General features: G+C 36.7%; 5 protein-coding genes and 1 non-coding gene across 15 annotated transcripts; 5 read left to right on the top strand and 1 right to left on the bottom strand.

The window, feature by feature from the left end:
• Positions 1-163: 163 nt before the first annotated feature.
• On the top strand, positions 164-5576 carry LOC132170712 (scarecrow-like protein 13). 4 transcript variants are annotated; one of them, XM_059581797.1, is made up of 4 exons: positions 164-180; positions 485-576; positions 3502-3640; positions 3771-5576. In XM_059581797.1, the coding sequence occupies exons 3-4, from the start codon at positions 3602-3604 to the stop codon at positions 5406-5408; spliced, it is 1677 nt and encodes a 558-aa protein (XP_059437780.1). In that variant the 5' UTR covers positions 164-180; positions 485-576; positions 3502-3601; the 3' UTR covers positions 5409-5576. The 4 variants fall into 4 exon arrangements, with proteins under 4 accessions (XP_059437780.1, XP_059437777.1, XP_059437778.1 ...); XM_059581794.1 differs by having other exon boundaries at positions 3756-5576; XM_059581795.1 differs by lacking the exon at positions 164-180 and adding an exon at positions 1222-1370 and having other exon boundaries at positions 3756-5576.
• Positions 5577-8294: 2718 nt separating this feature from the next.
• LOC132171890 (uncharacterized) lies at positions 8295-11768 on the top strand. Of its 7 annotated transcripts, none has more exons than XR_009439087.1 (7): positions 8295-8466; positions 9046-9462; positions 9554-9715; positions 9877-10023; positions 10152-10228; positions 10370-10480; positions 11493-11768. XR_009439087.1 is itself a non-coding variant. In XM_059583303.1 (5 exons), exons 2-5 carry the CDS (start codon positions 9108-9110, stop codon positions 11561-11563), a joined length of 735 nt encoding a protein of 244 aa, XP_059439286.1. In that variant the 5' UTR covers positions 8296-8466; positions 9046-9107; the 3' UTR covers positions 11564-11768. The 7 variants fall into 7 exon arrangements, 1 of the variants encoding a protein (XP_059439286.1); XR_009439086.1 differs by having other exon boundaries at positions 10149-10228; XR_009439090.1 differs by having other exon boundaries at positions 8296-8466; positions 9877-10039.
• A 3644-nt stretch (positions 11769-15412) lies between these two features.
• On the top strand, positions 15413-18679 carry LOC132170179 (pumilio homolog 12-like). The gene is made up of 5 exons (XM_059581071.1): positions 15413-15629; positions 16595-17111; positions 17293-17538; positions 17966-18215; positions 18557-18679. The coding sequence occupies exons 1-5, from the start codon at positions 15413-15415 to the stop codon at positions 18677-18679; spliced, it is 1353 nt and encodes a 450-aa protein (XP_059437054.1).
• A 1900-nt stretch (positions 18680-20579) lies between these two features.
• LOC132173153 (small nucleolar RNA SNORD96 family) lies at positions 20580-20668 on the top strand. The gene has a single exon (XR_009439249.1). It is a non-coding gene; the product is annotated as a small nucleolar RNA SNORD96 family (small nucleolar RNA).
• A 2903-nt stretch (positions 20669-23571) lies between these two features.
• Positions 23572-24516, top strand: LOC132171495 (probable serine/threonine-protein kinase WNK11). Its single transcript, XM_059582819.1, has one exon. The coding sequence runs from the start codon at positions 23572-23574 to the stop codon at positions 24502-24504; it is 933 nt and encodes a 310-aa protein (XP_059438802.1). The 3' UTR covers positions 24505-24516.
• A 433-nt stretch (positions 24517-24949) lies between these two features.
• Positions 24950-27476, bottom strand: LOC132171496 (pentatricopeptide repeat-containing protein At5g64320, mitochondrial-like). Its single transcript, XM_059582820.1, has 2 exons — positions 25672-27476; positions 24950-25281 (listed from the first exon to the last, which is right to left on the bottom strand). The coding sequence occupies exon 1, from the start codon at positions 27474-27476 to the stop codon at positions 26220-26222; it is 1257 nt and encodes a 418-aa protein (XP_059438803.1). The 3' UTR covers positions 24950-25281; positions 25672-26219.
• Between the last annotated feature and the right edge of the window lie 3 nt (positions 27477-27479).

Below are 27479 nucleotides of genomic sequence, written 5' to 3'. Positions count from 1 at the left end.
CATATGTCTTAGTTCTCTGAAGTCACCATCCTTCTTTACTTGTTTTTTTGCTATAACTAAAAGACACCAGCAAGAATTCAAAGGGTTGAAGATGATTCATTTTGTTGCATCTAAAGGGTTGAAGAAACGTAATCCAAACACCCAGCAAGAATTCAACCAGGCTTGCGAAACTGCGTGGAGGTTAGTTGTTCAAGAAGGTTCTTAAGTGAATTTTTGGTTTTAGTTTTTTTCTTGACTACTGTATCCATTTAAAGTCTACGAAGGAGAGTGGTCAACTTTAACCGTGTAGAAGAATATTCTATTCTCCTAACCACAAGTTGTGAATAAAGAAGGGTCACCTTCCCAATAACATAGCAAACTTCGCAAAATTCCAAGCGCTTCCGTGCTGATAGTGGCAATATTGTCATTAGAGCATCATTTGAGGGCACTTGTTGTGTAGATATTGCTATATTAACTCATTCCAAACCCCACAATTGCATTTCAGGAGAAGACAGAACGTTAATTCTGTGGTATTCACTGGGGAATCTTAAGAGGGGCAGTAAGAGATATCTTGAGCTGAGAGTTCTTCTTCTTAAGGTATGCTTAAGGACTAAACCACTTATTGATTTGTGATTAATTTCCCAGAAGATTTCTGGTTTGAGTATGGGTTTTGGGTAATTCATTAATTTATTGATATTTTAGTGTTTTGGGTGGCTAGAGATTGCTCTGGGTCATTGTTGGGTTCTTGTTGATGTGAATTATTGTTATTTGATACTTTGTATTAGTTTTGAGGTTTTGTGTATGTGAATTTGTGTTTGAATTTGTAAAAGGTGATTTTTTTCCCCCTTTTCTGTTGGTTTGAATTCTAATTTGGCATCTGAAAATGGAATTTGTATTTATTTCCCCATTTCTTTGTTTCTTTATTTTGGTTGAGAGTGAAAATTTAATTCCTTATTGAAAATCTTCTCATAGCTATTCAAGGATGCTTATTATACATTAATCATGGAATTACAGGCTTTAGTGCGTAGAGAATGCTTGGTTTTTTGAGGAGTTTGTTATTGTTCTGGGATTGTTTGATTTCTCAGAAAAAAAAATGAAATGTTTTGGTTCACAAATGAGGTCGATCTAGCGATTGATTCATTGTTGGACTCGAATAGGGGCAAAAAAAAAAAAAAAACGTCTTTTTTACAAATTTGATTAGTTTGCACTGGCTAACTGAAGGATGGTCCTTTCTTTTTGTAGGTGGCATATAGGATTTACTTCCTCTTTCCAAGTAACTCTTTAGCGTATAAAGTGCCTTTTTCTCTGTAGTTAATGACTTTATATCTTTTCACAAGATGGAGGGCTGACGTAGATTAAGATTGCTATGGTGAATTTTAGATTCCTTTACAGTAAGTGCACAAACTTACCGACAAACACAGACACGCTCACACACAAAATAAACAATAATTCATTGTTTATTGTTGAGTGGAAAAGGCTAAATTCTTCATCAACACTCATCTGATATTGAGTGAACAGGGTAGATTTAATTAGAGTAATGGGCTCTATTGTTTGGTTTTCTATTCTGCATGTTTCTGAAGTAGGTGTATAACATATAGGTTGTAGGTTCCGTTTATGGTTGTAAGTTAGTGATTGGGACCTGCTGGGCCTTGTTGCATTGTGTTATAAAATTCGACACATTTCTATTGGATCTGCACAAGTTTCTTTTTAATCAAAGCTCTTAAGAAGTACTTTGCATAGTGTGTTGGAAACAACTTACTGCAGTTTAGAGGGGAAGGGAGATTTGGGATTGTTAAAGTTTGCGCAGTTGTAGGTTGTGGCTCAGTTGTAGGAAATTTTTATGGGTACCTCTTACCTTTTCTTTGATCTATTTACTTTATAATATTCTATTGAGTAGGTGCTAGTTAGTCTTGTGTACAGCAAATGCTTTCTAAGTTGTTTGTAAAGATGTACCACAAATCTAAAGCCACATTTTTCATATTTTTCTTCAGTATTTTCATCACTTTTCAGTTTTCTGCTCATTATTGTGAAAGTCAATCATCTACTCTATCTGAGCCAGTCCCAATTATCTATATTGATTGACCAACTCCTTGGTCAAATGTTTTGGTTGCTCTTAGCATCTCCTTGGGAAATATAAGACTGCACAGCCAAGTAGTCAAAAAGAAACAAGGTGAAGGAAAGTTGCCATTTTATACTTTTATTGGATTTTGGTTTGTGTGTTGTTCATATGCATACAAGACACAAGTTGGGGGTGCCACGCATCCCCAATTACTGATGTGGCACCCTAGCTTGCATCTTATGCGCACAGGACACAAGCCTTACCCTTTTTATTGATGTTGGCAGCAAAAGTTTAAACAACCTGCTATCAATGTGATCCAATGGCCATGATTATGAATGGGGGCTTAAACTCTTAGGAAGGGCTCGGCCAGGGCAAGATTGTCATGGGGCTGAAAGTTTAGGGCGGGCCTGGGCGCCAAGGCAACTATTGCCTGAGCAGCAAATGAGAGCTAAGAGGTCATGGTACAAGAGCATTTATACATATGGCCCTTAAATGGATCTATCGTGATGGTCACTCCTGATGAAGAGTGAAGAAGAATTTGTTGAATGGTCTCTGTAGAAAGTTAGTACAAGAATTATCTTTTGCGTTCTGTATCTATTTCGATTGTGAACTTGAAGGTATCAGGAATAAACCTGCAGGAAAAGTATACCCCTAGGGTAGTTCACTACTTGAGTTTGGAGAAGCTAGTTATATGTTTTATTCCGAGTTTTCTGTATCCCTTTCTTTTGTGAATTTGAAGGTATTGGGACTAAATCTGTGGGAAAAATCTGCCCCTAGCATAGTTTGCGACTTGGGCTGGAGAGGCTAGTTATATATATATTTTTTTGAGTTGTAAATGCTGAATCAAATTAAAGTTGAACTGTAATCTTGTCTGTCATTTCTTAATTCATTCGTTTTTTTTTTTCTTTTTAACTCTGTGATTGTCTTTTCATAGCATTTGCATGGAGTCAACTATAGTATGCTTTTGAGGTGACTATACATGATATTGCCTGTTAGGGGACCTTTTACCTATAAAAGCTTTATTGAATCAATGTATAGAATTAAGAGAGCTATGTGTTGCATGCAGCTCTATCCTAGGATATTCCAATTGAGTCAGTGTTGTACTCTTCAGTAATTCAGATAGGACTTCCACAGAAAAAGTGAATAGAAAGTTCATTGAATATGACCTTTTCTCCTCATTTTCTGGGTAGGATTACACAAATGTCATTATGTTTGATATTATACAGTCAATGAAACCACCATCTTCCACCATGTGTATCCTGAATCACTGCCAAGAGGACTCCTTGACACAACAATGATTGGTTGAGTTAGTTGATTACACGTGTCATAATTTTCTTTATGGTATTATGACCTTGCTGTTCTTGTGATCCTTGCATGCTCTTGCTCAATCTTCTTTTTTTGTTCTTTTTTTCTTCAACATTGATATTGCAATCATATCTAATCTTTTTTTGTTCTTTTGGCAGATTATATTGCTTTGAAAATTTACTTCTTGCTGATAGCAGAGGGATTCCATGACTGAGGCAATTGCTGACAAACAAAACATCTAGCTGTTTTTTGAGCTTGATGTGTACTGGACTGCTTTTCAAGACTCACTTTACAATTGTATGCCGTCTTGCTTTGACAAATGAGTGATTTAACCAAGTCCTGGGAACACTTGTAGTGCCACCAGCAATTCTTCTTTTTGTTTCTTGGCCAAGTTAATAATTTCTTATTATAGATGCAAACATCTCAGGAACACCATGGTTCGGCCAGTTTCCATGGGCTGTACAACCAGCCTTTGCAAGAAATTGATCCCATTTATTTGTCTCAGTTCCAGATTTTAGAAAACAATGCCGACCCAGTTATTGGCAACCAAGGAACAAGTGTTTCCTTCGAACACTCTAAGGGACAATACTTCACCCTGGAATCATCCCCAGCAACTGCTGGTTATATTTTCTGCGATTCCCCTTCTATAACTAGTGGCTTGTCTAACAGAAGTCCCTTTTCGCCCCAAGTTTCTCCATCTTGCATTTCAGATCCACATCATTCCTCTGATAACACCTATGGATCTCCAGTAAGTGGCTCTTCTGTTGCTGATAATGGCAATGAATTGAAGCACTTTCTCAAGGAAGTGGAAGTTTTATTGCTGGGTTCTGAATCAGATACTGTCAACAGTTGCTCTAACTGTCTCAATAGTGGGATCCCCCAAGCCACCTCCATGTCGAGGTGGGATTGGAATCAACTAGTCAGGTTAGATCTGAGTCAGATGCTCCTTTGCTGTGCAGAGGCGGTATCCCGTAATGATGTCTCAACAGCATTTAATTTAATGGAAGTGTTGGGGAAGATGGTGTCGATCTCTGGGGAGCCAATACAACGAGTGGGTACTTACATGTTGGAAGGGCTTAGAGCAAAGTTAGAGCATTCGGGAACTGTTATCTACAGATCCCTGAAGAAGTGCGAAGAACCAACAAACTCAGAGCTAATGTCATACATGTCTATCATTTATCAGATTGGCCCTTATTGGAAGTTTGCTTACATGTCTGCAAATGTTGTCATTGGGGAAGTTATGGCAAATGAACCCAGAATCCACATCATTGATTTCCAGATTGCACAGGGCAGTCAGTGGATGCTTCTCATGCAGGCTCTTGCAAATCGGCCTGGTGGGCCCCCCCTTGTCCGCATCACTGGTGTTGACGATTCCCAATCAATTCATGCTCGAGGTGGAGGACTTCATATTGTAGGGCAGAAGCTGTCGCAGTATGCGGAGTCATGCAAAGTACCATTTGAATTTCATGCTGCCCCCATGTCTGGTTGTGAGGTTGAGCTAGAAAATCTGAGTATTCGACCTGGGGAAGCCCTGGCTGTTAATTTCCCATACGTGTTGCACCACATGCCAGATGAGAGTGTGAGCACACAGAATCATAGAGATAGACTGTTGAGGCTGGTTAAGAGTTTGTCTCCCAAAGTTGTGACCATTGTTGAACAAGAATCCAACACCAACACTTCCCCATTCCTCTCGAGGTTCAAGGAGACACTGGAATATTATACAGCCATGTTTGAATCAATTGATGCGGGTTCACACCATGTGGCTCTCCCAAGAGATGACAAGCAGCGGATCCGTACAGAAGAGAACTGTGTGGCTCGCGACATAGTAAACATGATAGCTTGTGAGGATGCTGAGAGGGTGGAACGGCATGAACTTCTAGGAAAGTGGAGGTCAAGACTTTCAATGGCAGGGTTTGCTCCATATCCGTTGAGTTCCTCTGTGACTCACGTTGTTAAGGATCTGTTGAAGGACTATAATGAGAATTTTAGACTTGAAAAGAGGGATGGGGCTCTGTACCTGCACTGGAAGAACAGATCTATGGCAACCTCTTCCGCTTGGAGGTGAAAATGGTTGCTCTGCAAAACTCTGTAAATCTTTTTTTTTTTCCTTTTCTTTTTATGACTTCTAGAGATTGAGAGACACTGTTATCTGTAGTTCTGTAGAATTGAGAGTAGCACTGTTTCCAGACACACCTATTGTAGAGCATATATCTGAATCTCCAAATTCCCTGTACATGTCTGCCTAAAAATGACTATTTCCATTTTTAAATTTAAATTGACTATTAACTATATAGTATGTATTAGAATTGACTATTTTCATTTCTTTGGAGAAGTTTCTATAGACATAGCTCAGTGGAATTTAAATTTGCACCAACTAGATATATTTTGTGGAATTAGCTGAGTGTTACCATTTAGAATTGTTGCAGCTTGAATGAGCTATTGCTACTCTACTCAGGGGGCTCAAATTAACTGATTAGGATTACCTGCAATTGGTTGTCGGAACTCCGAAGCTATGGGTGGAATTTCACAGAACATGTTTTTATACTACTTTCAATGTGTTTGATGTCCATCAACTGCATCATTTGATTTTACACAAGAAATGCATTACCAAGAGAAAATAATATTAGCATGTCCTATTTTTCATGTCTTTGTGGTGCCATAAATCATGAGTGATAGAAGACCCAAAAGACATGGCATAATCACCCATTTTCTTGGATCTTCGAGCACCAACTGCATCCACATGACCAACCTCCAACAAATTTTCTTTGCATGACACAGAAAAAACAACCCAAAAATAAGCACCTAGAGTAACAAACAAATAAGAGAAACTAGAAAAGGAGGTTATCTTTTTTGGATTCTAATTTAATACGACTAGGTTTTATTTCTTTTTAATTATTATTATTATTTGCAAAATACAACACCACAAAACAGAAAACCAAGAGTAAAAGACGATAAAAAAAAAATAAAAAAAACCCACAAAACAAAACTGGAGAAACAGGGAACCATAGAGGAAGATTACAACAAGAAGAGGGAGGGAAGTCATGGAAATGCTTCCAGCAATAAAAGTGAAACCGTTGAAGCCCGAAGGGTGATAGTAGCTTCAAAAAAAGAAAGAAAAAAAAAGGGTAACTTTATTGAAGACCACTAAACTTTCACTTGGGCTCCGTTTACTTCAACGTAAAATGGTTACGGTTTTGAAAACCGTAAACCATTTTTCGACTATGAGCATCTCATTCTTAAATCGATGGACTTTGCCAAGACTCGCCCAGAACTTCGCTAGGACTTGACCGGGACCCGCCCTGTTCCTGACCGGGACCCTCCCGAGATTTGACCAGGACCCGCCCAGGACCCCGCCGGGACCCGCCCGGGACCTGCTTGGGACTTGATCGGGACCCGCTCGGGAACTGATCGGGACTTGACCGAGACCTACCCGGGACTTGCACTGGACTTGACCAAGACCCACCCGAGACTTGACTGAAACCTGACTGGGACTTGACCGGGACTTGACTAGGACTTGACCAAGACCCACCCGGGACCTGCCCAGAATCCGCCCGGGACCCCCCGAGACTTAACCGAGACCCGCCCTGGACTTGCCTGGGACCCTGCCGAGACTCGCCCAAGACTTGACTGAACTTGCCCAAGACCTGCCTGGGACTTGCCCGGTTGGGTCCCGGTCAAGTCCCAAGCAGGTCTCGGCAGAGTCCCGAGCAAGTCCTGGGTAGGTCCCAGTCAAGTCCCAGTGGGCTCCGAGTGGGTTCCAGTCAAGTTCTGGCAGGGTCCTGGGTAAGTTTCAGGAGGGTCTAGGGCAAGTCTCGCGCGGGTCCCGGGCAGGTCCTAGGCGGGCCCCGGTCAAGTCTCGGTCAGTTCCCAAGTGGGTCCTGGTCAAGCGCTAGGCAGGTCCTGAGCAAGTCCTAGTTAGGTCCTGGTCAAGTCCCAGTCAAGTCCTGGGCGGGTCCCAGTGGGGTTTCGAGCAAGTCCCGGTCAAGTCTTGGACAGGTCCCAGACAAGTCCCGCTTAAGTTCCGACGAGGTCCAATGCAGGTCCCGACGAGGACCATATTGGAAAAAATATATATATAAAAAAAAAAAAAATTTGTGTGCAAGGTAAACGCCATAAAATGTTTTCGAAAGAAAATATTTTTCGGCGGAAACCATTTTACGTCGAAGTAAACAGAGCCATGATTTGACAAAATCCCTCCAAACTTCAAAATTTTTTAATTTAGTCCCCTGAACTTTTAATTGCTCTCAATTTTAACCCCTTCATCAAATTTAGCTGTTAGAAATACCAAAAAAGACCAAAATATTTCTAATTTTCATTTTTTTTATTAAAAAAAAAAAGTTTTGGAATTAAGGGTAAAAGTTGAAATTTTATAAAAAAGTCAGAGGTATAAACGTCATTTAACGTTTAAAATTTGATGAAATGGTCCAAATTAATTACAATTGAAAGTTTAGGGGACTAAATTTAGAAATTTTGAAATTTGGATGAGGGGTTTATCAAATCGGATGGAAGTTCAGTAATCTTCAATGAAACTACCCAAAAAAAAAATGTTATTAATCAAACTCTTAAATAATTTTTTTGTAAGATTTTCTTATCTCGGTATTTATCATCTCTAGAGAGTAGAGAGTAGAGATAACTATTTTGTTTTTAAATAAATTAACTATATCCTACTAAATTATATTTTAAGATATTACAATTTGAATGAATTGAATTAAAAATAATAAACTCTTCATAATTATCTTAAAATTTAAAAAATCTATTTTTTTTATAAAAAAAGATTTACACAACTAATTACAGAATTATATTGTATTAACGCATTATTAAACTATAATAACTCTATAAGCACTTGAATTCTCTCGCGTCCAAACCCCAGTCGGGTAAAACAACACAAACCGGACCCGATTCTGTTGGAAGGAAAAGCACTTAAAATGGCACACGGGGTAACGGGTTCCCCCTTAAATCAGACCCAAAATTGGGTGTCGATCAGTGATTAGGCGAAAATCGCTGACGAAACGGTTACAAAGGTCCGCGAAACACAAACACACACGCACGCACGCGGTGTGTTGTTCGATGACATTCGTCGTTCGCCGACAACCAAAGGCCACCACCACTCGGACTAGTCGGAGGTACAACACTAATCTCTTCCCAATCCCCAAAATATTCGTATCGCAGAATGGAACTATTTTTAAGCTGAAATTATTTCATTATTGATTGTTAATTTTATGGGAAAAAGAAATCAGTCTTCTTTTTAAAAAATAAAAATTTAGCGTGGGTTTTTCTTTTTGATTGACGTTTGCTTATGGGTTTGAGCGCGAATGACTTCAGAACTTTGGTAGATGGTGAATCGTAGGTAGGTCTGTTGCAAAAATTGCTTCTTTGATTATGATTTTTTTTTGAGAAAATGAGTTGCTTATGATAATACCCTTCACATTAGCGAATTTTTGTTGTTATTTGATGTGTATCTTAAGAATGTGCGTGTTAAATATTGTGGGGAATATTAATCGGTAACAAGAATATTGTGTTTTGGGCTTGTAGAAATGAATTAAGAAAATGAATCCCTTTTAATTATATATTTATATTCTTGGGTTGCTATAATTTTTACCATGTTTAAGGTTTTGCACGCGTGTGAGTTATCTGTTTGGTGTTGGAGTTTCAGTGGAATTTAGGAAATAATAACTTTTTGTGTTTGTGTGTGGTTTATACAGTAGCTGAATGTGAGGTGAGTTTGTCGATCTTTTTGAGTGTTGAGAAGGGTTTTGAATTGAGTATGGAAGACGTATCAGAGAGGTCAGAGATGCGTAGACTGCAAAGGGAGCAAGAAAGAGAAAGGCGCCGAATGCGTGACAGGGAAAGAAGACAGTCAATGACTCTTGAGCAGAGGGAGAAACATCTTGCTAGGCGTCGTAGAAACTATCAATTGAGAAGACTAAGAGCTGAAGGTGCGAGATCAGGTTCTCAAACCGGACAAACAAGTATGGTGACTGTAGGTGAAACTATCACCGGCGATGACCATCAAGCAGTAACTTCTGTTTCAGGACTTAGTGTCAATTGTAATGGTGTTACTCACGTTGGAATTAATCAAGGCGAAGAAAAATTAAATGTGGAATGTGTAGAGTCTGAGGGTAAGTGTTTAGTCCTTATATATATATATGGAGCTTGATTTTGCGTGGAAATGATTATGTACTCACAATACTTTTCCAACCACTTCTATAGTTTTGCAAGCTTTGGTCCACAAATCAAATAATTTCCCGGCAAGGTTACGTCTAAGTCATATAAGACATCTTGCAAGATCATTAAATCATTCTATAGGAGGGCTTGCTGACAATTACCAAATGGTGGCAGCACTCATAACGAAAGAGGATGCTGCTAGTAACTGTAAGTTGTTTCTTTTTAACTTTGCATATCGATTATTTAAAGAATTTTAAGTTCATGTGCATATATAGTTAGCTGAGTTCTGAGTAAAATGTGAATTGTGGTGGTAATTACTGGGATTGTAAAAGAACTTCCTTATATGTAGTTCCTTTTCCATTTGATAGGTTTGCAAGTTGGAGACTCTGATTCTTGTAGATCACCGCAGAGTTTACGTTTAAATCGTGTTAAGCGCCTTGCTCGTACATTAAACAATTCAGCAAATTCTTCTATGAAAGAGGCTACTGATCAAAACCAGCGAAGTGGGAAAGAAGGTATGGAATAACCTATGTAAGTTTTCTATAATTGCAACTATATTACAGACTCATAGATATATTTTTTCGGCAAAGCGTTTTTGTTCTCTATTAAATTGCTTCTAAGCATGGTGGTTTTACTCCAGCAGAGCAGAAACTGCTGTGGGGAGAGCCAGGGCTGATATGTAATGATGAACCAAAACTTGTATGACCTATTATATAAGAGGTGATGATAAATGAACTTTCTAGGATGTTATGAGTAATGCTAGAAACCAGTAGTTGATGTTTATGATACATTATCTGTTGGTTTTTTGACAAGAAAATTTTGCATGGAAGATTTAAATAAGTTTTTGTTATCACATTTCAGGATGAACATCTGTAATTGGCTATTGAAGAGAGGGAATTAACCTTTAACTTGGTCACATGTGAGAAATGAAGTTTGCTTACCTTTTCTTAGGAGGTTCAAGATTGAAGATACGTAAGTTATTACTAAAAGACCTTCAATTTTTTGTTGGCCATCATGTCTACCGAACACCATCCATGTAATTTTTCTTTAAAACAATGAAATGGCATCTTATCCTTATTACTTGGTGCATTTGTAGAAAATGGCGTCTTCTTGGCATCTTACCTTTCATTATCCATTGCATCTTCATTAAAATGGGTTTTCATTTGGAATGAGAGTGGAATGGGAGATGTAGTATATAGCATTACTCTTTATTTCTTTTAACAAAATTTGTGTTAATTAGATTGCTGGCTACAATTTTATAGAAGATGAAAATTCTTTCAATAATGCTACAAATTACATTTTTATCTCACAATGCTGACATGACAATCTCAACCAAACTTTGGATTTTTTTTTTTTTTTTTTTTAATTTAAAAAAAAAAAAAAAAAAGCTAGAATTGATCAAAGAGTTGGTTGGAGCTGCCACATCAGCATTGTGGAATAAAAATGTGGTATGTAGCATTACTCAAATTATTTTCTACTCTTTAATTCATTTTAGAAAACAGATTAATTTACATGTACGTTGAAATTAGACACGCTAGTTCCTCCCACTGGGGAAGCGAAGAATGTGGGTTGAATTGATGGACATGACATCCATGAATGAGTAATGCTAGAAACTATACTTTTATCTCACTCTGCTAATGTGGCAGTGCTAATCAATTCCTCGATCAGCCTTTGTTAAAAATAACAAATAAGAATCAAATGGCTGATTCGCACTGTCACATCAACATGGTGGGATAAAAGTGCAGTTTTTAGTTTTACTCGTTGAGTAATGGTGCTCTTCTCTTCACCTGATAAAGAACCCCCCCCCCCCCAAAAAAAAAAAAGAATGATGACATTGATGACGTACTGTGTTTAACATCTAAACTCTGAAGCACTAGCTAGTATTGTTATATCAATTATGCATAAATTCTATAAATTTACTTAAACTCACTCCAAGGATGTTCCTGATAGTTGTTGACTTGTTTGTTATTTTCTATTGCCGCAGGACGGAGAAAACAAAAGGGAATTACTTCATGGGCATGGATTAATTGTTGGACAAGGCTGTGTGATGTTTAGAATTACTTGACTGTAGAAATAACCAGAGACTGAAGCTGCTGAATTGTGTCGGCGCCTTTCAATTAACAATTCTTTTAGGATTTTTCCAAAGTATTGATTACACATATATACTTGTATGCAAATGTTTAATTGGTTGGGTTAGTTCTTGCTTGTTGATTTGCTGTAAGTTTAATTGGTATGAAGTTTGAGTTTGATACTATTTCGGAAAATGTTCAATTGGTTTTTGGTAAACAATTAATATATTCCACATAAACAGTTTAGTAGGCATGAAGAAAATTGCAGGATTAATGCCACGTAAACAGTTTTGATACTATTCAGGCAAATGTTTAATTGGTTTTTGGTAAATCGATATTATATTCTCACACTTATACATATGGTTGTGCAAGCCACCACTTTTTTGGGAGTGGCCACTGCATTTGTTTGGATTAGCCGCATGTGCCACTCTTTTTGTTTGGTGTGGTCGCACGAGTCACCTCTCTATTGGAGTATCGTTGCTCTGAGTCACCTTACTATTTTTGTGTTTGGCCAAAAAGCACAAAAAGTAAAAGACCCATAAAAGAACTCATTAAAGATGCAAATAGAGAGAACACAATCTATCAAAAGAACTCTCCGACAACACTAATCGTCAATTGAAACATTATCGGAGGTTCAAAGACATCTAAAACAAATGACGTGGATCACCATTCTTAACTATCAATAACCCTGAATAAATCCAATAGTTAAAGATTCACCCACTTCCATCTCAATCGGAAAACACAAACCTCACCAACTATATAACCCCACCAATCCCCTTCAAACCCTACCTCACATATTCAACCGAACAAAGAAAATCCCTAATTCAAAGTCCTCTCCTCAAGGATTATTTTGTAGCAAGTAATATTATTCTTCACACTTATTTCACACAGTGTCATGTTTTAACTAGCTTTTCATGTCAAACACTTAAAAAAGTCACTTAAAATATACCAAATCAATCAATGTAAAATTAATATAGAGAGCAGCGTTACTCTTTTGTATTATAGACATTTTTTACAAACGGTGTCTTTTTTTTTTTTTCTTATAAAAAGAACAGGTTGAAAGGATGTGTGCCACCGCAAATAATGCCTTAAACGGATTGGACTCATCTATTAGAATTAGCCCCAAGAGGTAGCTCAATCATTGGGACCACGCTTAATGAAGCGAAGATCACTAGTTTGAGTTCCCTTACCCCTTCTTGTGCGGACATGTAAAAAAAAAAAAAAAAATAGCCCAATTAGATAAAATTGCAAGGATACATACCAAAGTACATAAGATGTAATATGAATATATAGGATTCCTAATTGCATTAGCAAACCCTCGCCTCCTTATTTATTTATTTCCTGTCCTTATTTTTCCCCGGACTTGCACTACCATTCCTAATCCTACCAAGATTAGTACTTCGTAACCCTAATAATCCTACCAACACTTTCTGTTTGGGGTGGTCGCACGAGTCACCCCTCTATTGGAGTATCGTTGCTCGAGTCACCCCACTATTTTTGTGTTTGGCCGAAAAGCACAAAAAATAAAAAGCCCATAAAAGAACTCATTAAAGATGCAAATAGAGAGAACACAATCTACCAAAAGAACTCTCTGGCAACACTAATCGTCAATTGAAACATTTTCAGAGGTTCAAACACATCTAAAACAAATGACGCAGATCACCATTCTTAATTGTCAATAACCCTTAATAAATCCAATAGTTATAGATTCACCCGCTTCCATCTCATTCGGAAAACACAAACCTCACCAACTATATAATCCGACCAATCCCCCTCAAACCCTACCTCACATATTCAACCGAACAAAGAAAATCCCTAATTCAAAATCCTCTCCTCAAGGATTATTTTGCAACAAGTAATATTATTCTTTACGCTCATTTCACACTATGTCATGTTTTAACTAGCTTTTCATTTCAAACACTTCAAAAAGTCACTTAAAATATACTAAATCAATCAATGTAAAATTAATATAGAGAACAGCATTGTCTCCAAGATGTAGCTCAATCGTCTGGGACCACGCCTAATAAAACGGAAGTTACTAGTTCGAATCCCGCTCTCTTCTCTTGTGCGGACATATATATATATATATATATATATATATAGAGAGAGAGAGAGAGAGAGAGAGAGAGAGAGAGCAGTAGCATTACTCTTTTGTATTATATACATTTTTTACAACCGGTGTTTTTTTTTTTTTTTTAATAATCCCTTAAACGGATTGGACTCATCTATATTAAAATTAGCCCAATTAGATAAAATTGCAAGGATACGTACCAAAGTACATCAGATGTAATCAGATGTAATATGAACATATAGGATTCCTAATTGTATTAGAAAACACTCCCAAATTTAGAGTCTGTTTGGGATGGCGCTTTTAATAAGTTCGATTTTAAAAATTGCGTTTTAGAAATCGCTACTTATTAAAATCGTAAAGGCGTTTGGTAAACTATGTTAAAAAATAATTTTTTTTATCAAATATTTGTTATGCAAAGTTATGATTTTTGTTTAAATTTACGCTTTTTCAAATAAACACTCCTAACCTACTTATAGAAATCACATATTTTTTTCCTATTTTAAATTAAATACTTTTTAAATCGCAGTGCCGATGACCAAGGAAATGCTCTTTCAGAAAGAAACTTTGGGTTCGGGGTTCACCACTACGGCTGCTAAGCAAGAGAGAATCACTTTGTCGTACTACAAAGCAAGGGATCGCAAGCGCTCCTTTAAATTGGCTGACCTCAACCCGCCAGGATGGTTTATATTAATAAGATATGAAAATTTTGATTGTAGGAGTCAAATTTATCTCTTAACATTTACCAAACCATTTTGAGATTAACCTGAGACCACTGAACCACCACCTTTAATGGTGCAGTGTATGAATTTGATTGCATTGCAAAGTAGTTTATAATTTTCCTTGAATAATTGCATGAATAATCATAAAAGAATGAGATAATCAAACAAATTAACATGCTACAATTGTCTGGGGGTGGTTCGCACTCATCGTTTTCTCTTTATAAAATCAGGGTGTCGCACAAAACAAGTAATTTTTCTATTCAAAGCTGAAGAAGATGAACAAGGAGGAGACTGGCTTGAGCTAGGGTTAGGGTTAGGGTTTGGAACAGCAGCTTGCAGGAAAGTGGAAGAAGAAAATCATCATCAGCATAGATCAAACGACCCAGTTTCAGTTTGCCTTTCCTCTTCAGTACCCTTGCAAACCAACCAGGAGTTAGGTTTAGGGTTAGGGTTAGGGTCACTAAAAATGCTCTTAATTACAGTGAGTTTGTAAATTGCAACCAAATTCGCCTTCAAAAATTCATATTGTTGATTTATTTTAAGTCTCTCTCTAAGGTTTTCTCTCGAACAAACATTACGGCTGAGAGTTCTAGTCTTCTACCGTTTTGCGGGAGAGAAGGTAAGTGGAGGACATACGGTTTCGATACTAGGATGCGACTTAAGTAGGCCACGTTTGGTTATACTTTTTTGGTCTTTCGGTTTTCTGAAAGACTTTTGTGGTAGACTAGAAATGTACGTACTTGAGCTGGGCCAAGTTGAATTTGGGCCTAGATTGGACCCAAGAGTTTATATATGGATTCAATTTCGGCTCGAACATGAAAATATAAGCACACGTCTACTTATTTATTTATTTATTTCCTGTCCTTATTTCCCCAGGACTTGCACTACCATTCCTAATCCTACCAAGATTAGTACTTCATAACCCTGATAATCAAACAGGAATTGTTATAAATAAACAGGCTTCGAAAGCCTATTATTGCTAAGGTCTTTCTTTCTTGGGATTTCTAATTGTTGCTCTGTTTCTTGCTACGCACGCAAGCTTTTCATGGAAGACTCAACTGATAGTAAGTGTAACAACGTTGACGGTCTCTCTTTCAATTTTCAAAATCTTCAAGTTAGCAGTACGGCCGGTACAGTTGAGAATTCCCAAGAGTTCGGCGACGAAGAATCCTTGCCTTCTTCTTCTTCCAATTCGTATTTGACTCAACCCCGAATCTTAGAGGCTGATATTCTTCCATTCTATCCACAAAGCTTCAATGGAGGTACTGGTGATCATATTGATATCTGCATTGTATTTTTAATAGGATTAATTAATAGACTGAATTCCATAAATGGGTTAATTTTTTTTTTTTTTTTTTTCAAATCTGCAATACCTTACCAAAATCAATAGGATTCCTAGTTGTTATATATAAACTGCAGCATAAAAAGCGTTTTCATAGTAAGTTCTTTTTTATTGTGATTCTAATTCTTGTTTAATTACTGGTTCATGCTTTGCAACTTTCATAAAGAACTGATCAATATGTAAGACTTTATTGTGTGGACGCCCTACCATTCAGATTATAGGGGCCGTTGAATTTTTTTTTTTTTTTTTAATCACTGGTACTTGAATTGAGCTTAATATTGTGTCAAATTCTCCAATTAAATGTTTAAATTCTAACAATTAATATTCTCAATATTTAATACTAAAATACAAGATTATTTAGATTAGGAATTGAGCTTAAAGTGGAGAAAAGAAAATGAATTTTTTTTTTTAAAAAAAAAAAAAAATTAAAAAATTTTAAATTTTAAATTTGAAAAAAATAATTTTTTTTTTTTTTTTTAATTTGGTTTAAAATTTGGAGTGCCATATATGCTGAACCACATTAATATCTTGTATCTCTTTCTCTTCTCTTGTTTATTATATTGCATTAGGGGCGGGACTAACCTGGGCAGTTCCAGCCCCCAAGGCAAGGGGTGGTCCCAATTTTTTTTATTTTTTATTTTAAATACTTTTAAAAATTAACTTTTGCCCTAAATTTTTTTTTTTTAAAAAAAAAAAAAAAAATTTGCCCCCAAACTAAATATTCTAACTCTGCCCCTGTTCGCATTCTATACTCATCACATTACAAGTTCTTATAAGCATCAATGGATATATTGATATGCATACACGTGTATATATATATAGACATGCATATATAAATATCAGTAGTTTTCATCGTTTGTTCTAAATAAATGGTTGTTTTTGTAGGAAATCATATGGGAGATTGGCGTCACGGTGACAATCGACGACGGATGCTTGGAAACCTGATAAGACCAAATTCTGGTTTTGGTGAAGCATCCACATCTATTTGGGCCAACCAAAATAACCCAATCGGATTTAATGCAGCCAGAGGAGGGAGAGTTAACGGAATGAGTGCTGGAAATCTGAACTTGAACTGTTGTGGTGTTGGTGGTGAAAATTATTGTGGTGGCTGCTACCAAAATTCCAGGTCTCCTGGTGTTTTGTGGATTCCTGATGGCATAAATAATTATCAAGATTACTTGAACTGGTTACAGAATACGTTGAGTTCAAGGGACCAAGTGACTATAAATATGGTAGTTGAAGGAGTTATTGATACGATATTATTGCTGATGACTGATAGACATGGCCATCAATTCTTCAATAAGCTAATGGAGTCAGTCAACGAGTATCAGTTGCAGCTGATTGTAGCCAAGATAACCTCGCAACCTGAATTGCTTATCAATGTGTCACTTACTACCTATGGGTAATTTGTTTTAAACTAAACTTCTTTAGGATTAAAGATCTTGTAATTAACCTATCTATGATATATATTTATGCTTGTAATTAATATATATTACAGATCTTGGTTGTTGCAGTTGTAACTTGTTTTTATTGATTAATTACTGAATGAATTGATAACCTGGCTAATTCATTTGGGTATGCAGCTCAAAATCTGTTAAGAAGCTCCTCAAAAAGCTTGGAAAAATGCCCTTGACTTCTGAGGTGATATCAGCTCTATCTAGTGGATTCTATAATTTGATGATAGATCTAACAGGATCTTCAGTTATATTAAGGTGTTTGGATTTGGCTGATACTTGGCAAAATGAGGTAAATCATTACCAATTATTTCTTTTCTTTAAGAAAACAGAATGGAAATTTCCACTGCAGAATGCTCTGTATGTGATGAACAGGTGAAATGTGTTTGGAACTTGGCTTTAATGATTAATCAGTTCCCTTACCCATAATTCAATCATTAATTAAACTCATTTTTCACATGTTATATATGTCTTATGATGTCTTCTAGTGTACTAATTCTGCAACAATGTGCCTTGTCTTCTCTCATCAGTCACTATACATACAAGCCCTAAGGAACTGTCTCGACCTGGCCAAACATGAAAAAGGATGCATATCTTTCAACAAGTTCATCACATCCAGCCAAGGCCTAGGCAGAAAATATCTCCTAACTTTAATTGCTTCACACTCGGTGCACCTCTCTCAAGATCCCTCAGGGTATCTTTTTCTTCCCATCCTATATATATATATATATATGACTCATAGTTTTTTGTAAATGCTTTGTGTCATCTTTGGTTGTTTAATTTATTGAGTGTATGTTTCCAGGAACTATGTTCTGCAGCATGTCTTAGGACTCCATGATCCTGTCTGTACTGAGAGTATATGCTTTCTTTTGAGGGGCAGCTATGTACTTCTATCTTCACAGAAAGGTGGTAGCCATGTGGTAGAGAAATGCTTAAACTCTCCTTGGATGGATTACGCGATTCTGGATTTTTTAAAGTGGAACAGACTCTCGCAACTTGCTCGTGACCGATATGGGAACTATGTAATCCAAACAGCATTGAAAGCCACAAAGGTATACTTTTTGAACTCCATAGCCTTTGAGATTACCAGATTTTGTGGGAAAATGCTATTTTCTTCACTGCTTCATTCTTCAGGACAAGCAATCCCATTTTACACATAAAAAAAAGCAATGCATAATTAGTAGTCATCAAATACATTTTTCCTTTCCTTCCACATTGAGCGAGGATCGGGATCCCCTACAATTTGCAATTCGGACAATTCAGGCACCCCAATTGCGGGGGGGTCTTGATTGTTTAATTGAACTGAAAACTTGTTCTTGAGCATTAATTAATGCTTTATATAGCTTAGCTTCCATATTAAAATCCTCTTTTTTGTCAATTTTCTTTCTTCCAGCGTGCAAATAGTCCACTTTATGAAAGGCTTCTACACATATTGCAAGGGCATTTTGATGCTCTCCAATCTGGATATGGAAGGAATGTCATCAATTTGATTCTCAAGGGGGTTCCACTCGACTGAGCCCAACCAATATTTCGGACTGTGAAAATAGTGTTTTATGTTGGACATCCTGAACGTTGTCTGTTTTCTATGAATAGCTCTTATGTTTTTTCTTTGTAGTTATCTGGACCAAGTGTAATGACTAAGGTTCAATCTGTGTCGTGAATAGAAGAAATTGTAAGGATTATATCGTTACAATGTAGGTTATGTTTCTTTATGTGTTTTAAGAGGTATTTTTTTGTTTGAAAACTATAGTGTTATCATTCGACATTAAAGTGAAAATAATTATTGTGCTTTGAGAAGTGTTTTATGTTTTGAATTATTTGTTACTATCTTTAACTTAATCAAAAAAAAAAAATAATAAAAAAAAATAACAACTTGGGCATGTTTCAATTTCCAAATCACTATATGGGTTCAAAATTGATCAAATCTGTTTAATCTTTTATGAAATTATTCATTTCATCTTATCTTCATTAAATTTTCTAACGAAATGTCATATCGTATCCAATAATATGACGAAACGCGTATACACTGCATAGTTAATATCACCATGTTAGTCCCATGCCACGATGGATCAACATGCCATTAAACATGTCACATCATAAAAATGTCATGTTAAAAAAAAAAGAAAAAATAGAATAAGAAGTAAAGAAGATTTTTTGTGGATGGGGTGGCAATGCGGCCCCTCTCCCGTAGCAAACTCTCATTTGTTTTTTTTTTAAATCATTGCTGATGTAGCATTTTTAATGACGTGACATTTTTAACAAGATGGATCAGGTGATGAAGTTAATCATTGTATAATACACGTGCTACAATACAAGTGGCATTTTGTCGTTGAATTTAATAGAAGTAGAATGGAGATATTGATTTGATAACACAGTCGTAAGAATCGATATTGAGTTTTGACCTTAAAAAAGTGATTTGATAAAAGCTAGTATTTTTCCCTTTCCCAACATTCAAAAGTATTTTGAGGACAAATATAAATTTTCTTAGGTTGAAGATCTTAGGGTCTATTTCGGTTTGTTACATCTAACGATAACTATGTATATAGTCTTATATTATTTTGAATTTTAAATAATATGGCAATATATTCTGCTTATTGTAATATATACACTATTAAAATAAAATATAATGAAAAGAAAATCCAATATATTCCCATAATTTAAATCTTCCGTATATTGCAATGCCATGATCTTGGAAAGGAAAATATATGATTATAAAACTTTTTGGTCCCGTTGAGGCCCATATATGTCTCGAAGAAGTTGGGCGTCCTTCGAAGATGGACACTTTGTGGGCCTACGCCCATTAGCCGAGTTGATGACGTGTAATCCAAAAATAAAACCCTAATTTTCCTTGGCGGCGACAAAGCAGCCCCTCTAAACTATTCGTCATTCTCAGCCGTCCGATCTACATCCAACGACACAGATCAACCCCGATAACCCTATAAATAACCCTCTTAAACCACAATCCATCTCAATTTGGGGCTTAGGGTTTCTCTCTCCTCCTCCTCGCCGTCTTCTAGGTTTATTTACGTTCCTTGTTGTGTAGTTTAGATAGCAGTATCTTAGAACTGTGTTTTTGAAATGGGTTATTGATTTTAATCTTCGATTTTGTTTTCTTCTAACGTGTTTTGGATCGATTAGACTAAATGTGACAGGGGATTATTGATCAAATCCCTTACTTGATAAGGAGCAAACTTTACTGCTGTGTTTGCAAATTCCTATGTTAATGTCACAAAGGAAATCCTGTCGACGTTGACTGTCCTCCCCAATGGGAGCTGCTTTCGTTGACTGGTGGTGCTCATATTCCATATCTTGTTGGAGCAGCGTCGTTGCCATTGCCAAATTAGGCTTGCCATGAGACCTACATTCATTGATGTTTGATTTGCTTTTGTTTTTTGTTCTTATTTTTGTTTTGAATGTCGCCGGTGATGATATCACACACCAAATTACCATCTTTCGGGACTGAATGGCTTTAAAGCCTTGCTGTGATTTTGCAATTCTGAGGCGCTCATACCAAAACAATGTTTTCCTTTGCAACTTGGTTTTTGTTATTGCTGGGTCTTATTTTCTTTGTTTTGGTTTTAGCTGTGTTTTTTGGTTGATATTTAAAGGTTCTTTCTTTTTTACATATATCTTGTGGTTTTGAAGTAGTTGAAAGTGTTAGTTTTACTGTTTTGATTCTATTAAAGAGCAAGCACAATAGCTAAAAAAGTTTGCTTTTTTTCTCTTTTGGTTTATTTTGGTGTAATTTCGAAGTTTCAGCGAGTTTTGTTCTGTTTAATTTTAGATTACCTACTCCAGCTATGGTAGGTGAGTTGTAGATCTGTTAATCCATCCTCTGCTATTGATCATCCATTTGCAGGATACCCAGAAGGCTACACATGTAATATTGATGATCCGTTTGCAGAATACCTAGAAGGCTACTCATGTAATTTGGAATAATGGAAATTACTTGTGTATGCCTGAATTAATTAGCTTCTGTTGTGAAGCTGCTTGATGCAGAAAAGCTCTGTTGTAAATCATCTTGTAGCTGTAAATCAAAAGATGTTTTGCAAGTTTTGGATTTGTTCGACATTGTTGTTAATTGTGTTGTGTGGAAAGTTTTGTTGTGTTCTCAGAGTCATCTCAACTTGACACACATGGCTGAAATCCCAATTTCATCAATCAATGGCAGCATATTTACTTTTTATGTTTGCATTTATATTTATTGACCACAATATAACTAATAATTTCTGTTCTTAGACCAGTAGAATGATTCTAGATTGATTACTTCTGGTGGTGTTTGTGGTTATCAGCTAGCATCACAAATCTTATTTCTCTCTTTAATCAAACACAATTTGGGTCTTAGGGTTAATTCTTATTTGGTGTTATTTCACTAGTGTAAACACCAAGGCACTTTCAATTAACCTTTTAATTAATTTATCAAGTAAAAAACTATGTTTTTCTTTTGTACACTTGCTCTTGGCTCTATAAAATATTAGCGTACATAGTTGCCCATTCTATTTTAGTGCAACCAGCACTCTTCAAAATAAGTAAATATTGGCGAAGGGGGAGAGCAAGGATAAAGCCTAAAGGAGAGCTTCTCTCTAGTAGAAGAAAGAAACTCATTAAAGGAAAACATGTAAAAAGGAAGGAGGGGAGGAGGGAAGAACCAGAGACCTGGCTGGAGAGAAAGGGAGAGAAAAAAAAAAAAAAAAATTCATGGCAAAGAGTTACATTTTGTTTAATGACATATAAATATTTTCGCTCAGTATTAACGACATAATAATTTGGAAAAAATATATTTTACCCTCTCAAAGTTTTAAAATATATATATATATATATATATATATATATATATATATGTGTGTGTGTGTGTGTGTTCGAGGGATTCGAATTAATAAGTGTGGTCCTATCCGATTGAATCAGTTACTCATCCATTAATAATTTACGGAAATTATTAAAAATACTTAATTAAAAGACTAATTGTCCCTATATTTAATTGTGGACATTTTTGAAATTCTCTAAAAAAATATGGGACAATTTTGAAAAGTTTAAACCAAAAAACTTACATGAGCAATTTTCCATCAAATTAGACAAAAATGGTTAACGGAGTGGCTATATTGCAAATTTATGATACTTTGTTAAGGTATATTGTCAACTTTTAAACATTTAATGCCAAATTAAAAATGAGGTTAAACTTTGATGGGGCAAAGTGTATTTTTTCCTAATAATTTATAGCATATGCTTTATTCAAAGAACCCGTTACATAATAATAATAACATTAATATTAATGATTTTATCTCTAATAATAATAGTTATTATTTTTTTGAAAAAATATTATATTACTATCATTACTTCATCAAGAAATCATATTTAGATTGTTCGGACAAAATCACATCACCTACATAGGGGTATTTCTTCCGATCAAACTTGATCTATGATAAACTTAACGGCAGCCTTAACTAATCCATGTGCCACAGTATTTACAACTCTACTAATATGATTAATATGTAAACTAGGAAAGAGTAATACTATAAGTCTTCTTAGAGTTATCCAAAATGTGATGTAACTTTTAAAATCAGTAATAGATCAAAAGTCAATAAATCACATTCAAATTCAACTAGGAAATGAATTCAAATTCAAATTCAAGAGTTATATCGCATTTGAAATGACTCTAGGAGGACTTTATAAAGACTTATATAGCATTACTCAACTAGGAAATGAAGCAATTAATTACTATAGTTACTTTTTCCAATTTTCTTGGTTTGTTATACATTATGATTAACATTGTGATTTTTTTAAAAAAAAATTTATTTAAGATAAACAAGAATTTAAAGAATAGTAGGTCTCTAATCATTTTCCCTAGATATCTATTAATTGACTTTTTTTTCCGAAACTTTTTAAAGATTATCTAAAAGCGAAAATTCGAAACAATAAGATAATCATGATCACAACAAAATGTAATATGGTTCATACGAGCAAGAAATCCTCCTCTAACTGCCCAATCTCCAATGATTTCTTTCCCTTATCAAATTCCATTTAAGAGTTTGCATCCAAATCAAAACCAATTACTATTTCTACGGAATATTGAAGAAACCCCATTCCTTTTATTATAAGAACTGGTATTTGACAACCTTCAAATCTTTCCAAAAGCTTCACCTCGTATATCTATATATATATAAACTCTCCTTGTTCTTCTGTTCTTCTCGCCGACATGTTTTGTCAGTACAGCTTATATCTGAAGGAAGCTCGCACTGCGTACTTCTTAGTGATTTGTTCCGCCTCCGTTTTCATTTGATGATCTGTCGTCCGTCCACCCTTTTCCTCGTTTTCTTCGTTTCCATTGCTTGATTTCGATTCCCCATCTGGGGTTTCTTGTAGGTGTTTGTCAGCGTACGTACGTGTCAATTTCTTGACAATCGATCAAACATGCTGTATCTGAATTCAGACCTGTCTGATAAGGATGCTGAGCCGTTCGTCGAGGTTTCTCCGACGGGACGGTACGGTATGTACGGTGACATGCTTGGCGCCGGAGCGATGAAGAGGGTGTATCGAGCTTTTGATCAAGAAGAGGGTAGAGAGGTTGCTTGGAATCAGGTTTCCTTGAAAAGATTTCTGGATGACGAGGCAATGATGGATAGATTGTACTCGGAGGTTGGGTTGTTGAGAAATTTGGAGAACGAAAACATCATCACCTCGTTCGGATCGTGGACGGATCATGAGCACAAGACGTTGAACTTCATCACTGAAGTTTGCACCTCCGGGACTCTGAGGGAGTATAGGAGGAAGCACCGGCACGTGTCAATCAAGGCCATGAAGAATTGGCTGAGACAGATATTGAGGGGTTTAGAGTACCTTCATTCGCATGAGCCTTGCATAATTCATAGGGATCTTAACTGTAGTAACGTGTTTATCAATGGCAATCTTGGCAAGGTTAAGATCGGAGATTTTGGGTTGGCGGAAAAGGTGGGGAAGAACCACGTGGCACATTCGATTGTGGGGACGCCGGAGTTCATGGCGCCGGAGCTGTACGACGAGAACTACACGGAGACGGTGGATATTTATGCGTTTGGGATGTGTGTGCTTGAGCTGGTGACACTGGAAATACCATACAGTGAATGTGGTTGTGTGGCCAAGATATACAAGAAGGTGTCCTCTGGGGCGAAGCCCCGGGCACTGAACAAGGTGAAAGATTTGGAGGTGAAAGGATTCATTGAGAAGTGCATTGCGCCGCCGTCTGAGAGATCGTCTGCCTCTCAACTTCTCAAGGATCCCTTCTTTGATGGACTTGATGATGAAGACAAATATGATACTGGTTTAGATTGTTTTTTGCTTTCAGAAATATGTAGGCAAACTTGCTAGCTAGCTGTTCAATTCCCCTGTGCAGTTGATGCATTAATTGTAAATAAAGAATCGATATATAGTTTCTTTTTAAGTAACAATGTTGCAAATTAAGTATTACCCACTGCACCTCAACCCTCCTGTATTACTCCAGTGCAGCACGAAGCTGCCGACACCAAGTTGGCTCCTATGCCGCTAGCTATTCCCTGCTTGATCTCCTGGCACGGTGGAGGTTCCGTCATGAGTACCGGGTGAAAGGGCGTTGAGTAACTCAAGCGAACCGCCCTACCTTACTTCAAAGGAAACCAAAGTGCATGGCAAGACTTGGAAATTTGCTTATTTCATTTGGTTGATTGGATCGGAATCTACTGCCTAAAATGACTATTATCTCGCTTTATTGGATTGAAGAGTACAGAATTTCACAGCCAAGAGCAAATATGTACAATAGTTTTGACATTTGCAGACCTGTAACATGATTTTAGTTTTCACATTTGTACGCCAATTGATGACAATGAATAATACATCATGCTTATTTTACAGCACAATCTAAACAGCCACATTCGTTGCTATGCAAAAGTTATTTTGTAATAAGCACAGATAGGAACTGCATTCCCTGCTACGCTGTCAGTCTGAGTTTCTCTAGAAAAGAAAAGAATCAAGCGACAGATTTTTATTTTTATTTTTTATTTTTTTCAATACAAACAACCCAGCCTCAGCACCAAGTTCCAATCTTGAAGACGCTTCCATGCTCCATGATAAGGACTTCAAAATTTGTTCTTACCAACTAGCAGGAAAACTCTGAAACAAATGAAAAAGGAAATGGATGAAGACATTATCGCCCAAATTCGTAAAAGTCCCCGAGTACCACAGCCACAACTTCCATAAGGCTTTTCAGACATAATACAAGACTACCCAAAATCTTAAAGAGTGGTGGGAAAAATTAACTCCATAATTCGATAATCGCAAAAATCCAATTTTTCATCCCAACTTGAAACTTATTGAACGAGTATTTATTCAAACTAACAACACAATTTAGAACTATGCATGAACTGCTAACTTCCAACACATTATTGTAGAATACTAGAATTGTATTATGAAGCAAGAACAATTGAGCTTCTAAATCTAAATAAGCCAATACATGAAATACATCAGTAAAGTAGTTGTCATAAAGGTAAAAGTTTTGATCACCTCAAGTTTGATTATGATTGGTTCTCCTTTGACATAGACGTCATGCAGTGAAACCTTCTGCCTTGGCAAAAGCAGTACTCAGATGAGCTGCTACAGAACAGCTAGCCAACTTTTTCCAGCTTACCAACTCAAAATCCAATCGGCAGGTAAAACCTGTCCAAACAAATTAAATGCATTCAAATCAAGCTCTAGAATACCCCCTCTTTTTGGGGTTAGTCTGGAATGCCCGTTTCCCCCAAATAACATCACGACCAAAATTGTCACCTTCTGCCATTTCTGATTGCCATTAGTAAAATTGCACCCGGAGAGCACACATTTGCATCCAAACAATTGAAGCGACTAGTGACCACCAATCTGAACAGGGGGTCCAAATAGCTCAAAGGATGTACATTCCAAAAATATTCAAAAGCGAGAATCAAAGGTTAATCAGCATAGATTTGTATGAGAATAGAAGATAAGTGTAAATGTCAACTAAAACTCTTTCTGAAGCTTAACTCAAGAGACCAAACGAACTGATAATTTTCTGTGAGAAAAACTTCTTCTAGAAGCTAAAACTGCATTGAGGAAAAGATCTGACTCTCCTTGGCACTTGCTTTAACAAAATTGGTGACCAATAAATACCAAGTCGTGTTGTTAGGTATGAAGCCATTGTCCACACCCTTATGTAGAAGTAAACAGGCATTATCAAACATACCCTCTTTGCAGTGCCAACTGATTAAAGTGTTATAAGTAATAGCATCAGGATGGACTCCTTCAATTTGTAATCTGTCAAAGAGATTTAAAGCCTCCCGAAGATGGCCCATCTTGCATAAACCATTTATCAGGCTGTTATAAGTGACTATGTCTGGTGTCAAACCCCGATGAATCATATCCCTTAGAAAATCGAGTGCATTATGTACTTTTCCAACTTTACAAAGACCATTGATCAAAATATTGCACGAGATATTATTGATATTCAGTCCCTTGCTCATCATTTCTTCAAACAATCCCAATCCTTTCTCAACTGCCCCAACTTTACAGAACCCGCTTATAAGGCCATTATAGGTGATTGCGTCAAGGGGGCATCCTCTAAATAACATTTCATTTACAAGCTTAAGTGCTTCTTGGATCGCATCTCTCCTCAGGAAAGCATGAATCAAAGTGTTGTAAGTTACAGTGTTGGCAATTACACCCTCCAGAAACATATCACGATAGACTCCCAAGGCCTCTTCCATCTTATTGACCTTGCACAGTCCAAATATTACTGAATTAAATGTAAATACATCGGGCTGACATCCTTTCTGAGACATTTCACCTATCATATCCAAAGCTTCATCAACTTTTTCATTCTTGCACAAAGCACATATGAGGCAATTGTATCCCACAGTATTCAGGCTAAGCCCCTTAGCTGACATCTCATTTAAAACATCACCAGCTTCCTCTAGTTGGTTTTGTTTGCAGAATCCATCTATCAATGTTGTGTACGTTACCACATTAGGCTCACAACCCCTAGCCACCATCTCATTAACCAAGTCACAAGCTGAAGTCAAACAACCCTTCTTGCAAAGGCCACGAACCAGTATGTTAAACGTAAAAACATCAGGGACACAGCCGGATTGTAGCATGAAATTATAAATAACGGCCCTGGCTTCATCAAACTGTCCGCTGGTCACATACCCATTAATTAAGGTATTGAAAAGCACAACATTTGGAGCAGGCACTTTGATCAGCAATGCCCTTGCTTCATCAACTTTCCCCATTCTACACAACCCATGCATTAAAAATCCATAAGTTATATTATCAGGAGAGAAACCCCGAAGCAGCATCCG

Source organism: Corylus avellana, chromosome ca2, assembly GCF_901000735.1.
Source record: "Corylus avellana chromosome ca2, CavTom2PMs-1.0".
Lineage (NCBI taxonomy): Eukaryota > Viridiplantae > Streptophyta > Magnoliopsida > Fagales > Betulaceae > Corylus > Corylus avellana.
This window is presented reverse-complemented; position numbering and strand designations above follow the sequence as displayed.